The 12,478-nt window shown below is 37.7% G+C and overlaps 1 protein-coding gene across 1 annotated transcript in view; it reads left to right on the forward strand.

The window, feature by feature from the left end:
- Positions 1-7,298: 7,298 nt before the first annotated feature.
- Positions 7,299-12,478, forward strand: part of EFHB (EF-hand domain family member B) — a gene marked incomplete at its 5' end in the record, with an annotated part of 29,782 nt that continues 24,602 nt past the window's right edge. The window contains 4 exons of the mRNA XM_081343942.1: positions 7,299-7,391; positions 7,984-8,046; positions 9,968-10,111; positions 11,577-11,757. Coding sequence (XP_081200068.1) covers positions 7,299-7,391; positions 7,984-8,046; positions 9,968-10,111; positions 11,577-11,757 — 481 coding nt within the window. The remainder of the gene's footprint in view (positions 7,392-7,983; positions 8,047-9,967; positions 10,112-11,576; positions 11,758-12,478) is intronic.

Below are 12,478 nucleotides of genomic sequence, written 5' to 3' on the forward strand. Positions count from 1 at the left end.
CCTCTTATCATTTCCGTTTGCACAATCACGTGCTAGTCGAGACGGCATTACAGATCGAGACTGTAAGGAAAGGCGTTTTCTGGGAAGCAGCCCGGCTCGCGCTGAGAATTGTGGGAGGCCGGAAGGCTCGTTGTTTGCGTCACTTGTGTGGTCGACTGAGCTAGTGCAGAATTTTCACAAAGAGCCTTTCCGCGCATCAACATTGATATTTCAGAGTTTGAAATAGTTATTGATTTGATTTATATGGCCACCTGTCTCAACTGTGTGAAATTGTTGTAATTGATTGTTACGAGCCTCCCAGAGTCACTGGTGAGTTGGGCAGCATAGAAGTTTAATAAATAATAACCTGTCTGGACAATTTACAATAATCTAAATATACTAAAAAATTCAATCAAAATAAAATACATATAAACCAGTACAAATGAAATTAAGAAAATCCATAGTCTAAAAACAAATCCACACTCAACAGATCCACTAAGTGGGCTCTGCTTCGAGATCATCACACCTGGTGTCACAAACATGGAAAGGTATTAGGGTTATGAACAATCTAGTCTGAGATGTATGATGTTCCATAGGACTTTTTAAAGGGTTCATATCAAATGGTTATCAATCATTGTGACCACTTACTACATCTCAGACTGGAAGTAGACTAAGTCTGCTGGGTGTATCTTTTTGAATGAACCTTTATTGTCAAAGTACAACCATGTATACATTGAGATTAGCTGAGCCTCCCTTCGTGCCCCCACCCCCAACGGACAGTGACAACAAACCTCCATCTTATTACACCATGTGAACTAATTGCACCACACACCGGCCTCGTAAGTCAATTCTGCATAAAGTTTATAAAAATTATTTCCCGTTCAAAAGCCTAACAGCCCACGGATAAAAGCTGTTTTCCAGCCTGTTGGTGCGGCTGGCTATACTATATCTCCTACCCGATGGTAGGAGAGTAAAGAGATACCGTCCAGGGTGTGAGTCATCCTTGAGAATTTTCCTCACTCTTCCAAGGCAACGAGCCCTGGCGATGTCATCCAGTGGTATCAGGGGACAGCCCACAATGTCTTGTGCTGTACTTACCACCCTCTGTAATACTTTCCTATCTGCAGCTGTCAGACCAGCATACCAAACCACAATACCATACGAGAGGACGCTCTCTATAGTAGACCGGTAAAAGAGGGTCATTAGCTGTTGTTCTACCCTGTTCTTCCGCAAGACCCTGAGAAAGTGAAGCTTCTGTTGGGCCTTTCTAGCCACCGGGTTGTATTAACTTTCCAGGTCAGATCTTCACAGAGGTAGACTCCCAGAAATTTAAAGGAGGAAACTCCACACAGCCCTCCCCGATATAAAGTGGGGCAGGTTCATCCTTTTTCCTCCTGAAGTCTAGCACCATCTCTTTTGTCTTGCCAAAGTTCAGGTGCAAGTTGTTGTTACTACACCATATGGATAGTTTTTGTACCTCCACCCTGTATGCTGTCTCATCCCCACCTGTAATAAGACCCACCACAGTTGTATCATCTGCGAACTTAATTATCACAGTGGATGGGTCAGATGATACACAGTCATATGTGTATAAAGAGTACAGGTAGGGGCTAAGCACGCAGCCCTGTGGCAAGCCAGTGCAAAACTTCAGGGGGGGGGTGGACAAAGCAGACCCAACCCTCACTGTTTGTAACCGGTCCCTAAGAAAGTCTTGAATCCAATCACAGATGGCGGGGGAGAATTTCAAGTCAGCCAGCTTCTCGATGAGAATGCTCGGCAAAATGGTGTTGAAAGCCAAGCTATAATCAACAAAAAGCATCCTGACATAACTTCCAGGATTCTCGAGATGACTTGCTACAGAGTGTAAAGCAGTAGCTATGGCATCGTCTGTCGACCTATTCCCCCTATAGGTAAATTGATGTTTATCAAAATCCAGTGGGAGGCATGTCCTGAGATGTTGGAGAACCAATCTTTTGAAGCATTTCATGACTACAGATGTTAATGCAATAGGTCTGTAGTCGATCAGGCACTCAACTGCAGTTTTCTTGGGGACTGGGACAATGGTAGCTGCTTTCAAGCACGATGGTACACATGCCGTTTGCAAGGAGATGTTAAAAATCCTTGTCAGGACCCCTGCTAATTGGTAGGCAAATATGCAGATTTCAAAAGGGAATCGAATTGGTAATGGTGTTTTGGACTAGTTCCCTCAGAATAATCAAAAATAAAAAAGGGTAGTAGAAGGCAGGGAAGGGTTGTTGCTCATTGGCTATCAATTGAGGCAAAACAATGCCATTATAGCACAGAGGAGTCCACTGATGCAACTGATTTAAAACAAGAGAAACATGGATGAATACAAATGCCCTAGAGCACTGATGGAGAACCTTTTAGAGACAGAGTGCCCAAACTACAACCCAAAACCCACTTATGTATCATTGGGTGCTGGGTGCGAGTGGCCCATTGGGTGGGTGTGGCCCATTGGGTGGGAAGAGGAGAATCTATGTATTACAAAATATATTTATAAAATTTGAGATATACAGAAGCACATTTATGCTTCATTTTACAGTTTGCAGACAGTATACTATCCACGTTTTGTAGTATTTATTTAAAATTAATGTAACTTATATAAAACTCTGAAGAGGAAGAGAGTTCAAATAGTCAACATCATGCTGTTAAGTACTTCCTGTAAATAATTAACAGTAATACAGTGACAAGTACTGTAGCTTCTGTGATAATAATAGACTGTAATCTTGTTCTATTTAACATCAGGAACAGTGATGTCATAATTGTTTGATTATATGCCGTTAAGTCAGTGTTGGCTCTTGGTGACTACAGAGATAAACCTCTTCTAAGATGATCTCTCCCCAACCTGTCTCCTTAGATTTCTCATCAATGCATCTTAATCTGAATTTCTCACTTTGATGTCTTCATAGATGTTGTAATATTGATTCTTGTCTCTTCTAATAACTTTCTGAAATTCTTCATTAAGATTTTCATATTATTTGCCTTTGGTTTCTCTTCTCAATAATTTTCATGACTTGTTCTGACATCCAGTTTGCTTATCTTCTACCTTATAGAACTCAGTTCTCAAAACAGTTCTAGTAACCTTAGGAGACAATTCAGGAGTTAATCTATCTATATTAAGATTTATAATCTTAAAATTTACAAAGATAGAGCCTGAGGTTCATAATTCACACTAGACACTTCTTCTACAATTAATTTGCAGGACTGCCATTATCTTCACTTTTTAAAAATGAAAGCAAGCCAGCTTCCCTTATTTCTTCCCCTTTTTCTTTGGTATCTATCTCTTTCTATCTCCAGAATATTATAGAAACTGAATTATGTTATTATTTAATTGAAAAGCAGAACTGGCAGCCTATTTAAATACCTGCAAGATATTAATGGTTGATTCACATAGCTTTAATTATTGTTTACATTCTCAAGATTAGAAGAAAGAATTTTGGCTGGAAAACTGCTGTCCCCACAAAATTCTTCTTATTGTGCCTTCATTCTGAATGAGTTAAGTTAGGGCAGGAATTCCTCAACAGATGGCATGTTGGAAGGCTGAATAGAATAGACAGGCCCAGCAAAGTAGCTGTTGATTCCTCACTATATGGTTCCTTCAGTTGTCAACCTCAAAATGATCCTTGGTGGAATTTGTTGGTCTCATTACTTGCTGTTGCTGCCCTTCCAGCTGGCTCAGGAATTCTGGGAGTTGAAGTCCATGAGTCATAAAAGAGCCGAGGTTGCCTACCCCTGGCCTAGACCAAGAGTGTTCTGTGTTCTGGTGATGACATTACATTTTGTGGATCAGGGTAGCTATTTGGAGAGTGCTGTTGTTTGTGAGATCCTGCTGTTGCCTGTTGGCAAAGACTTTACCAAATGGTTGTTTTGGGGTAGTTATTGTCCAATCCAAAAGAACAAAGGGTCAGGAGACAGTCTCCTTTTCCAGCAGTCAGAATAGAAATGACAATTAAGGTATAGAGTCCTGCACTAAGATAGGAGAAAGCAGCAAGCAATACAGCTCTGCAGGTCATTGTTCACCTAGCAGGTTTATTCCATTTTCAAATGGAAAACATAACTTCCTGTCAGGTTATGGCATTATTTGGTTCAATTAAGAGCCTTGGTGGAGCAGTGGGCTAATGCCTCCTTAAGTAACACCAGCTGCCTGCAATTAGTGCAGGTTCGAGTCCCACCAGGCTCAAGGTTGACTCAGCCTTCCATCCTTCCGAGGTAGGTAAAATGAGGATCCAGATTGTTGGGGGCAATTAAGCTGACTTTGTAATAATGCCGCTTGGGGGGAGTGTGAAAGCCCTAATAAGCAGGCATATACATAGAATGAAGGCTACTGCTAAGCTTGTAAGCCACCCTGAGTCTTCGGAGAAGGGCGGGATATAAATGGAATTAAAATAATAAAAAATTCTCTGATTTGGCTATAGCTAATCCACAGGTCTGCAACCCGCGGCTCTGGAGCCGCATGCGGCTCTTTCAGCTGTCTCCTGCGGCTCCCAGTCCTCTGCCATGTGCAGTCCAAAAAAAAAAAAGTGGGACTAAAAAAGTTCAACCAATCAATTCAAATATGCAGGGTAGGTGCATATCTCGCCTTGGCTCCACTCTTCAGTCAAACCCTGTTCTGCGCATGCACGCATGTACGCACATGCGCACACATTTTTTGCGGCTCCCAGTTTTTCCTTTTGTGAGGGAACCGGTTCCGAGTGGCTCTTTCACTGTTTCAGGTTGCTGACCCCTGAGCTAATCAATAGCAAGCTGGTACCAAGATACAGAGCCTTTTGTAAAGACATGTCTCCAAGAAGTTTTAAGCTGTCATCTTAGTACTGGGATATGGAGGGTGTGTGGGTAAGTCCTTAAGACTAAATGGCTGATTTAATCACTATCAAGGAACATGCCTAGAGGATATTGTGTTACGTTATCAAGTTAAAATCAGTAACTGCTTTTTTTAAAGGACTGGCACAATCAAACTGGAAAAAAGTTGAAAGAGCGGGATTAATTTGGTATATACATTGCATTAGGCAGCTATAAGATGGCTTGCTTAGTTTGCTTTATGAATCCAGAAATTAAAATATAGTATAAAGTTAGAATCATTTTGTGATAATGTTTTCTGTTAATGCACAATTTTTACTTGATGGAGATTCTTTAATCATACACAAAGCAAATTGTATTAATTATGTTTCTTTAGAATAATAGAATAAAATAATAACTTTATTGCACTTTGAATGTACACTAATCAGCATACATTAAAATGAAATTTCATTGCATACAGCTCTCGAAGGGTCACAACATCCGATATACACTTAAATGCAATGAACTTAATTTTGTAAAGCTAACATTATTCATAGTATTGGATGATGATAAATCTTTATAGCAATAAACTAACAATCTTATTTTGCTGAATGAATGATTTATATTTTTATTGATTGTAGAGAAAACAGTAAATACAGTAAATATTTTATGGGAATTAGGCATATTTATTATATTGTGATACATGTAACTATGTATTTTAATTATATATCATTTTCTGACACACCTTCAGAGGTGATAGTAAACTGGTTTGGTTAGTTTTCTACCCTAATCAAAGTGGACAACATTTTTACATTTTCTAACCCCTTTGTCTAGACCAGGGGTAGGCAACCTCGGCTCTTTTATGACTCATGGACTTCAACTCCCAGAATTCCTGAGCCAGCTCTAGTTGCTCAATGGCAAGTCTACAGGATATGAGGCCATCTAGTGGTGAAAATAAAATCTACGCTTATAGACCTGAGTTTGCTTCCTATTCGCTGAACTGCCTTTAAGGTTTAGTACAGTTAGTACTCAAACAATCCGTGGTTGAATGAATGTACTTGGATTACCTTTACCCATTTGCAGAATAGGCATGCAAATAGAAATAAAAATAGCAAAGCAATTCAAAGTATTTCTGGAGATTGATGCTTTTTAAAAAAGTCAATATTTTTATGTATTCATTTCACAATATTTATAGCCAGCCTCAGCTAAGGAAACTCTGGCAGGAGTAGAACAAAGTACAAGGAAATTTACTAAAATTTGGCCTTTGGATAGCCTGTTGGTCTTCAGAAAGGCTGCATAAACTTAAGTTTTTCTTCAGGCATTAGACACTGGAAAATTGGAGCCTGGAGACAGATATGAATGAGAATCTTTGGTATCTATTAATGTATGACTGTATTTTAATATAAATTATTTATCTTGTTCCGTTCTTATGCTGCCCAGAGTCACAATGATCAAGATGGGTAGCTATTCAGTAAATAAATAAATCTGAATAACGAAAAAAACTAGACAATAATACATCAAGAGTGCCATTAAATGAATCTAAGAATCAAATGTCTATTGGTTCAACAATTCTTTTTAAAATATCTGTAGAGTACTGGCCATCAGTATTTCCAGGGGAAGAATATTTCATTAAAGGTGAGTCAATACTGGGGGGAAAAAACCTACTGTATCCAGCCCACAGTTTATGAACTTCATGAGAGGGGGACCTGCAACAGTTCATTACTAGGAAATTGGGCAAATTCAGCAACTAGTAGAAAATTCCATTTAATATAAAGCCTAAGTACATTATCTATCCATGTTATGTAAAATAATAAAAAAACCCATATAGTTTGCCAGTTGAGAAAGAATTCAAGATATGATTTGTTGTTGGTTTCTCAACTTTAGCAACTTTAAGATATGTGAACTTCAAGTCTGAATAACAACTGATCCTAATTCGTCCGGAAGTGCATTTCAAACTTTAGAATCAACTACAAAGTGATTTAGCATCATATATTGACTCAGTTATTATAGTTTGTATTTATCAATTAGCAGTAAAGTGAATCCAGCCAGTTACTGTTTACTTGCTCTGGTCTCAATGTCTTGAATTAACCCTTGCATTTTAGGATGTAGTTGTTGCCCAATATTTCTTTTGGGAACCACAGGAGGTTGGGTTACATGTGATATATATATATTGAGACTGGAAGATCTGGATTCAAATCCCTCTTCTGTCACCAGACACAAGAGGTGACACTCAAACTCTCAGTGTTATCTGCATCTCAGTGAGTTGTTTTTCGAGGTCAAAATCCGCAGATAGATCGTTATTTGGACTGTAAGAATCCTGACAGTTAGTAGATGGCAGCAAAGCCCATAGGTTTGGAGGGAAGGTGGTGCTGTACGTGCATTACAGTACATATATCGGCTCGCACCCTGCAAATCGTTCAGGGTACCTATGGAGTGGAACGAGCAGAGGGAGCGGAGCGGAGAGCTTTCCCGTCGCTAGGTTACCCGAGGAAACATCCTCCGCCATTGCCCAGCTGGTCAGGATGGTGGGCGGGCTGCCCGTTAAGGGGCTGCATGGGACGGTTAGGCAAGTGTATCAAGACAAATTTATAGACCGGTTTCCTGAGCTCCCCACAGTAAGTATTTATATGTTGTGTTCGTCTCTGCCGTCATCGCGGTCTTTCCACTTTGGAATTAGTTGCTGCCCCAACGCTTTCGCGTGTGATTCGTTGCCCAAAGGAAGACTTGCGGAGATCGACAAACACTGTTTGCCTAGGTCAGGGGTCGGCAACCTCGGCTCTTTTATGACTCGTGGACTTCAACTCCCAGAATTCCTGAGCCAGCATGGGGTCGGCAACCTCGGCTCTTTTATGACTCGTGGACTTCAACTCCCAGAATTCCTGAGCCAGCTATGCTGGCTCAGGAATTCTGGGAGTTGAAGTCCACGAGTCATAAAAGAGCCGAGGTTGCCGACCCCTAGGTCGTTGTCATCTGCTAACATCTGAGGAACTTTTTTAAGCGAGAGCAAAATGTCAGTGGGGAGCCAGACCACAACCTAGACACCTTGTAAATTCTACAGTAACAAAAATCCGGGCTAATGTTAGATGGTCTTCTGGGATGGGACCCTCCAAACTTTACCAGAACCTAGTGAAAATAAAAATAAATGCTATCTAATCCATATAAGGAAATTATCTTGCCTATGTGGTTTTACTTGTTTGCTTTTTGCAGGCTGGAAAGTTGATACCAATTGGAGAAACTGCTGCCACTTGTCTTACTGAAATCCTACCCAGAGTGAGTATCTTGATTCTTCAGTTTACCATCTTTCCATCTAACCATTTTTTTTAGTGTGTGTGTGTATTTGATACAGACACATCTGACTCACTCTTGCAGGTATCACAACCCAAGGTTCCAATATAAGAGAATTCATGTAGGTCAGGGCTGCACTGTGGATTCTTGGTGTTCTTTGATTGCTTTCAGATGTTTCATTACCTAACCATGTAACACCATAATTGTGAGTGTGGAGTTTACTCCCTATATATATATATATATATACAATATCTTGCCCTGCCAGTATTGGTGGGAGTGTGGTTTTCTCCTTGGTAATTCCTTGATTAGAATATTGTTTTTCTGCTTGACTTTTTGATGCTTATCTGGGTGTTGGCTGCTGGAAAGAATGTGTTTTGGTTTTTTTGTTGCCTTCTAAGCTTTTTAATTTTTTAAAAATTTTGAATGGTATATAAATTTGCTTATTTCAATGTTTCAGTTCACGGCTGACCAAAGGTTTTTAATGTGTCTATGTGTATTCCAAACACACATAGTTTACTTATATGTGTTTATTGATGGCTGACCCAAAGGTTCCAGATATCTCAAACACTTGGACAACTGTGGAATCCTTGCTACTCTCTGAGGTTGGCTTTTATTGGTGCCAGATTGTTGGTACTAAATTGTAATTTTTATTTGATAGTGGGGAAAATTATTGAATATGTCATGTTTTTCCTCATTAACTATAATTATACTTCAAAATAAATTAAATTAAGCCAAATTAATTTTGATCTGGACTCTCTTAGTATTTTTAGGAAAAAGTCTTCTATCATGCCAATGAATCCTGAAGATGCTTTAAAAGACATGTGCAAATGTGAAAAAAGTGGTTCATACATACATACATACATGTGTGTGTATGTATGCATATATGTATGTATGAATAGCAGGTCTGATGGAACATTTAGGACAGTTGTTCCAAAATAGCCATTCCACATATTTAAGCTGTTTTTTTAAATGATTGTTACCAATGGTTCATTACCCACTGGGAAAACAATTAGAGAACAGTTTAATACACACACACACACACACACACACACACACACGTATATATATAACTCATAATCATCAGCCAGCCTAATTACATATAAAACATTTCAAGCAGAAGTAATGCCTGTAATATTAATATTTTCACTGATTGCTGACCTACACAGGATCTCGACTGCTAGTAATGTGAAAACAGAAATATCTTTTAAGAAACCATGTCTTACACGTCTTGATTGTTCTGAAGGTATATCTTTGTAATCTTTCATCACAGTATCAAACAACATGGCACAGGATCTCGACTGCTAGTAATGTGAAAACAGAAATATCTTTTAAGAAACCATGTTTTACACGTCTTGATTGTTCTGAAGGTATATCTTTGTAATCTTTCATTACAGTGGTATCATGCCATGTTGTTTGATACTGTAATGAAAGATTACAAAGATATACCTTCAGAACAATCAAGATGTGTAAGACATGGTTTCTTAAAAGATATTTCTGTTTTCACATTACTAGCAGTCAAGATCCTGTGTAGGTCAGCAATCAGTGAAAATATTAATATTACAGACATTACTTCTGCTTGAAATGTTTTATATGTAATTAGGCTGGCTGATGATTATGAGTTATAGCTTACATTCCTGGAGTATATCAATTTGGGGATGACTATTAAATGACAATGTCATATATGACTTTCTCTTTACCCTCATTTTCAATAAATATATCTTTCGATGAACTACATTGTAAAATTTGACAAATTGGCAATATCTTAGCAAATTTTAATAAAAGTATTATTATTCTGTGTCTTTGGGTATAAGTGAACTAATGAAGTTACCGTAATACATGTCTAATTTTTAAATAAAAGTATTTATAAGAATGTATACTTTAAAATGTCTTTCATGTTGTCTTGTAGCCAGTTACACCATCTGTTGTAAAAAAGTTTAGAAATACCAGCAATCCTCCTACAGGTAAAGAAAGAGTATTTTATGGTCGAGCAAATGATCCTGATATTGCATCATATTTGACTCATGGAATAACAACCACCACTTCAGAGAATGTAAGAATATACAGTATATATATATTCTTTTTTTTCTAAGCAAAGGTCATACTTAATTTTATTTTATGTGAAAAAGTCTTAATTAGTTCTGAATAAGGAACCCTTGGTGGACAGGCTGAAATGTGACTTTCTGTGTAAAATTATAGCTGGTATTTCCATAACTTATATCAGTCAAATCTCTGCAATGTAAATATGATAAACCAAAGCCAGAAATAGTCTTGTCATACTTTGATTATTGAAATGATTGCTCCATTAAACAACAAAGTGAAAATCAAGAAAAATAAGGTTAACAGGAAGAAGAGCAATAAGTTCATAAAAATGTAGAATTGGAAGAGACCACTTAGACCTTCACTTCCAAAATTTATTCATTAATGCAAATAAAAGCAGCCCGAACAAGTGGCTGCCAATATTTCACTTGAATACATCAAGTAAACAAAGCCCATGATATCTTTTTACCAGTTGGGTTCACTGCTTTTACTGTCAGAAAGTTTTCCCTAACATTCATTCAGAATTTACATTCCTGTAACTTAAATTATTCTGGGATGCCAAAGAAGACTTTGTTTTGACACTCCTTCAGGTGTTTATATTAGTTTTCCTTGTTTCTAACTGCCTTTTAAAAAATCTAAGATACCCAGAAAACTCAATTTAGTTTCCTATCCCCTAATCATTCTTATTAACCTTTTCTGCACCTGCTCCAATTTATGTAAATCATTTTTAATGAAGGATACTCTTAAAATAAAATTATCTACATATGTTTCACTCAGTGTCTATGCGTGGAACACATAGATAATAGGATATATTTTTTCTAAAAGAAAATCCACCTTCTTTAAGGTTGCAGTATTCATAACACCTCTACTATATATTCCTTGTCACCAGAGGCAATCTTTCAATCAGCCAGGGATTTACAGTAGCTCTTTGTAAAATCGAGTATGGTAGAATCATCCCCCCGGCCCTGCTTGCAGTGGTGGGATTCAGCTGGTTTGCACCAGTTCAGTAGATCCGGTAGCCAATTTTTTGTTGCCCAGGCCCAGAACAGACTTCTGGAAGCGGCATCCACACAGAGAACCAGTTGTTCACATATTTGAATCCCACCACTGCCCCCTTGTAATAATTTTTGAAAAAAATGAAGGATTAGTTACAGCTTTAATGATATCACATGATTTGTAATAGATATATTTTAATGGTAACCAGTGTGTCTGAAATTTTGGTTGTTTTATTATATTTAAATGTAAATGTTTTGAATAATACATAACAAACATTGGAAGTGACGAACAACTAGAAGAAATTTCAATATGTTAGTTTACACAAGGATAACAGTATCTTCAAAAAATCACTCACATTTTTTTCCTGTTCTAAATCAAATTAGTAGTTGATACTGTGCCATTTTATTAATAAAACTGATGTGATAGCATAACAGAAGGTACTTCAGAACTAATACATTTTATATGGCATAAAACTTCTTCAGGCATCATTATTAGCAAATCCACCTCCTAAAACATACTTCCAACAAAAAATTAAAGAAAAGAAAGAATCTGTCTACTTAAGTAGCTGTCAAGCTCCTCTTGGGAAATCTCATGATCAATCCCTGCGATTGCCTAAAGAATTGGATGTGAATAATACTCGATTTGGAACAACAGTCAAAAGAGGTAGGAAAATTAGTAAGAAAATACGGTGTCACTTCATGCTATAATTTAACATGGAACTGAATAATTTATTTGTTTTATCTCACCTTTATTATTATTTTTATAAATAACTCAAGAAAGTGAATATATTTATTACTTCTTTCTCTTTCAATTTTCGCCACATTTTTATTTATTTTTTATTTTAATTCCATTTATATCCCACCCTTCTCCGAAGACTCAGGGCGGCTTACAAACTTAGCAGTAGCCTTCATTCTATGTATATGCCTGCTTATTAGGGCTTTCACACACACCCCCAAGCGGCATTATTACAAAGTCAGCTTAATGGCCCCCAACAATCTGGGTCCTCATTTTACCTACACATCAACAACCCTGTGAAGTGACTGAGAAAGAGTGACTGACCCAAAGTTACCTAGCCAGCTTTCATGCCTAAGGCAGGATTAGAACTCCTTTTAGCCTGATATCCCTAATCACTAGACAAAAATGGCTCTCAAATTAGGTTGTTTAAAAACAGTATTCTGAGATAAACTCCGAACATCAAAAGCAATCATCTAATTTGCTGCTGTTGGCTCCAGACATACTCACAATTAAGCTAGATTGATCTATTATGCTATCCCATAATTTATTAACCCTGATTTGTTGAACAAGTCTTGTGATGTAGTTCACACACAATGTTGAGTCATAAACAGTAATAAGTTGCAATGGATAGTTAAACTAAGTTCAAGAA

The sequence above is a fragment of the Vipera berus genome (assembly GCF_964194415.1).
Source record: "Vipera berus genome assembly, chromosome: Z".
Taxonomy (NCBI): domain Eukaryota; kingdom Metazoa; phylum Chordata; class Lepidosauria; order Squamata; family Viperidae; genus Vipera; species Vipera berus.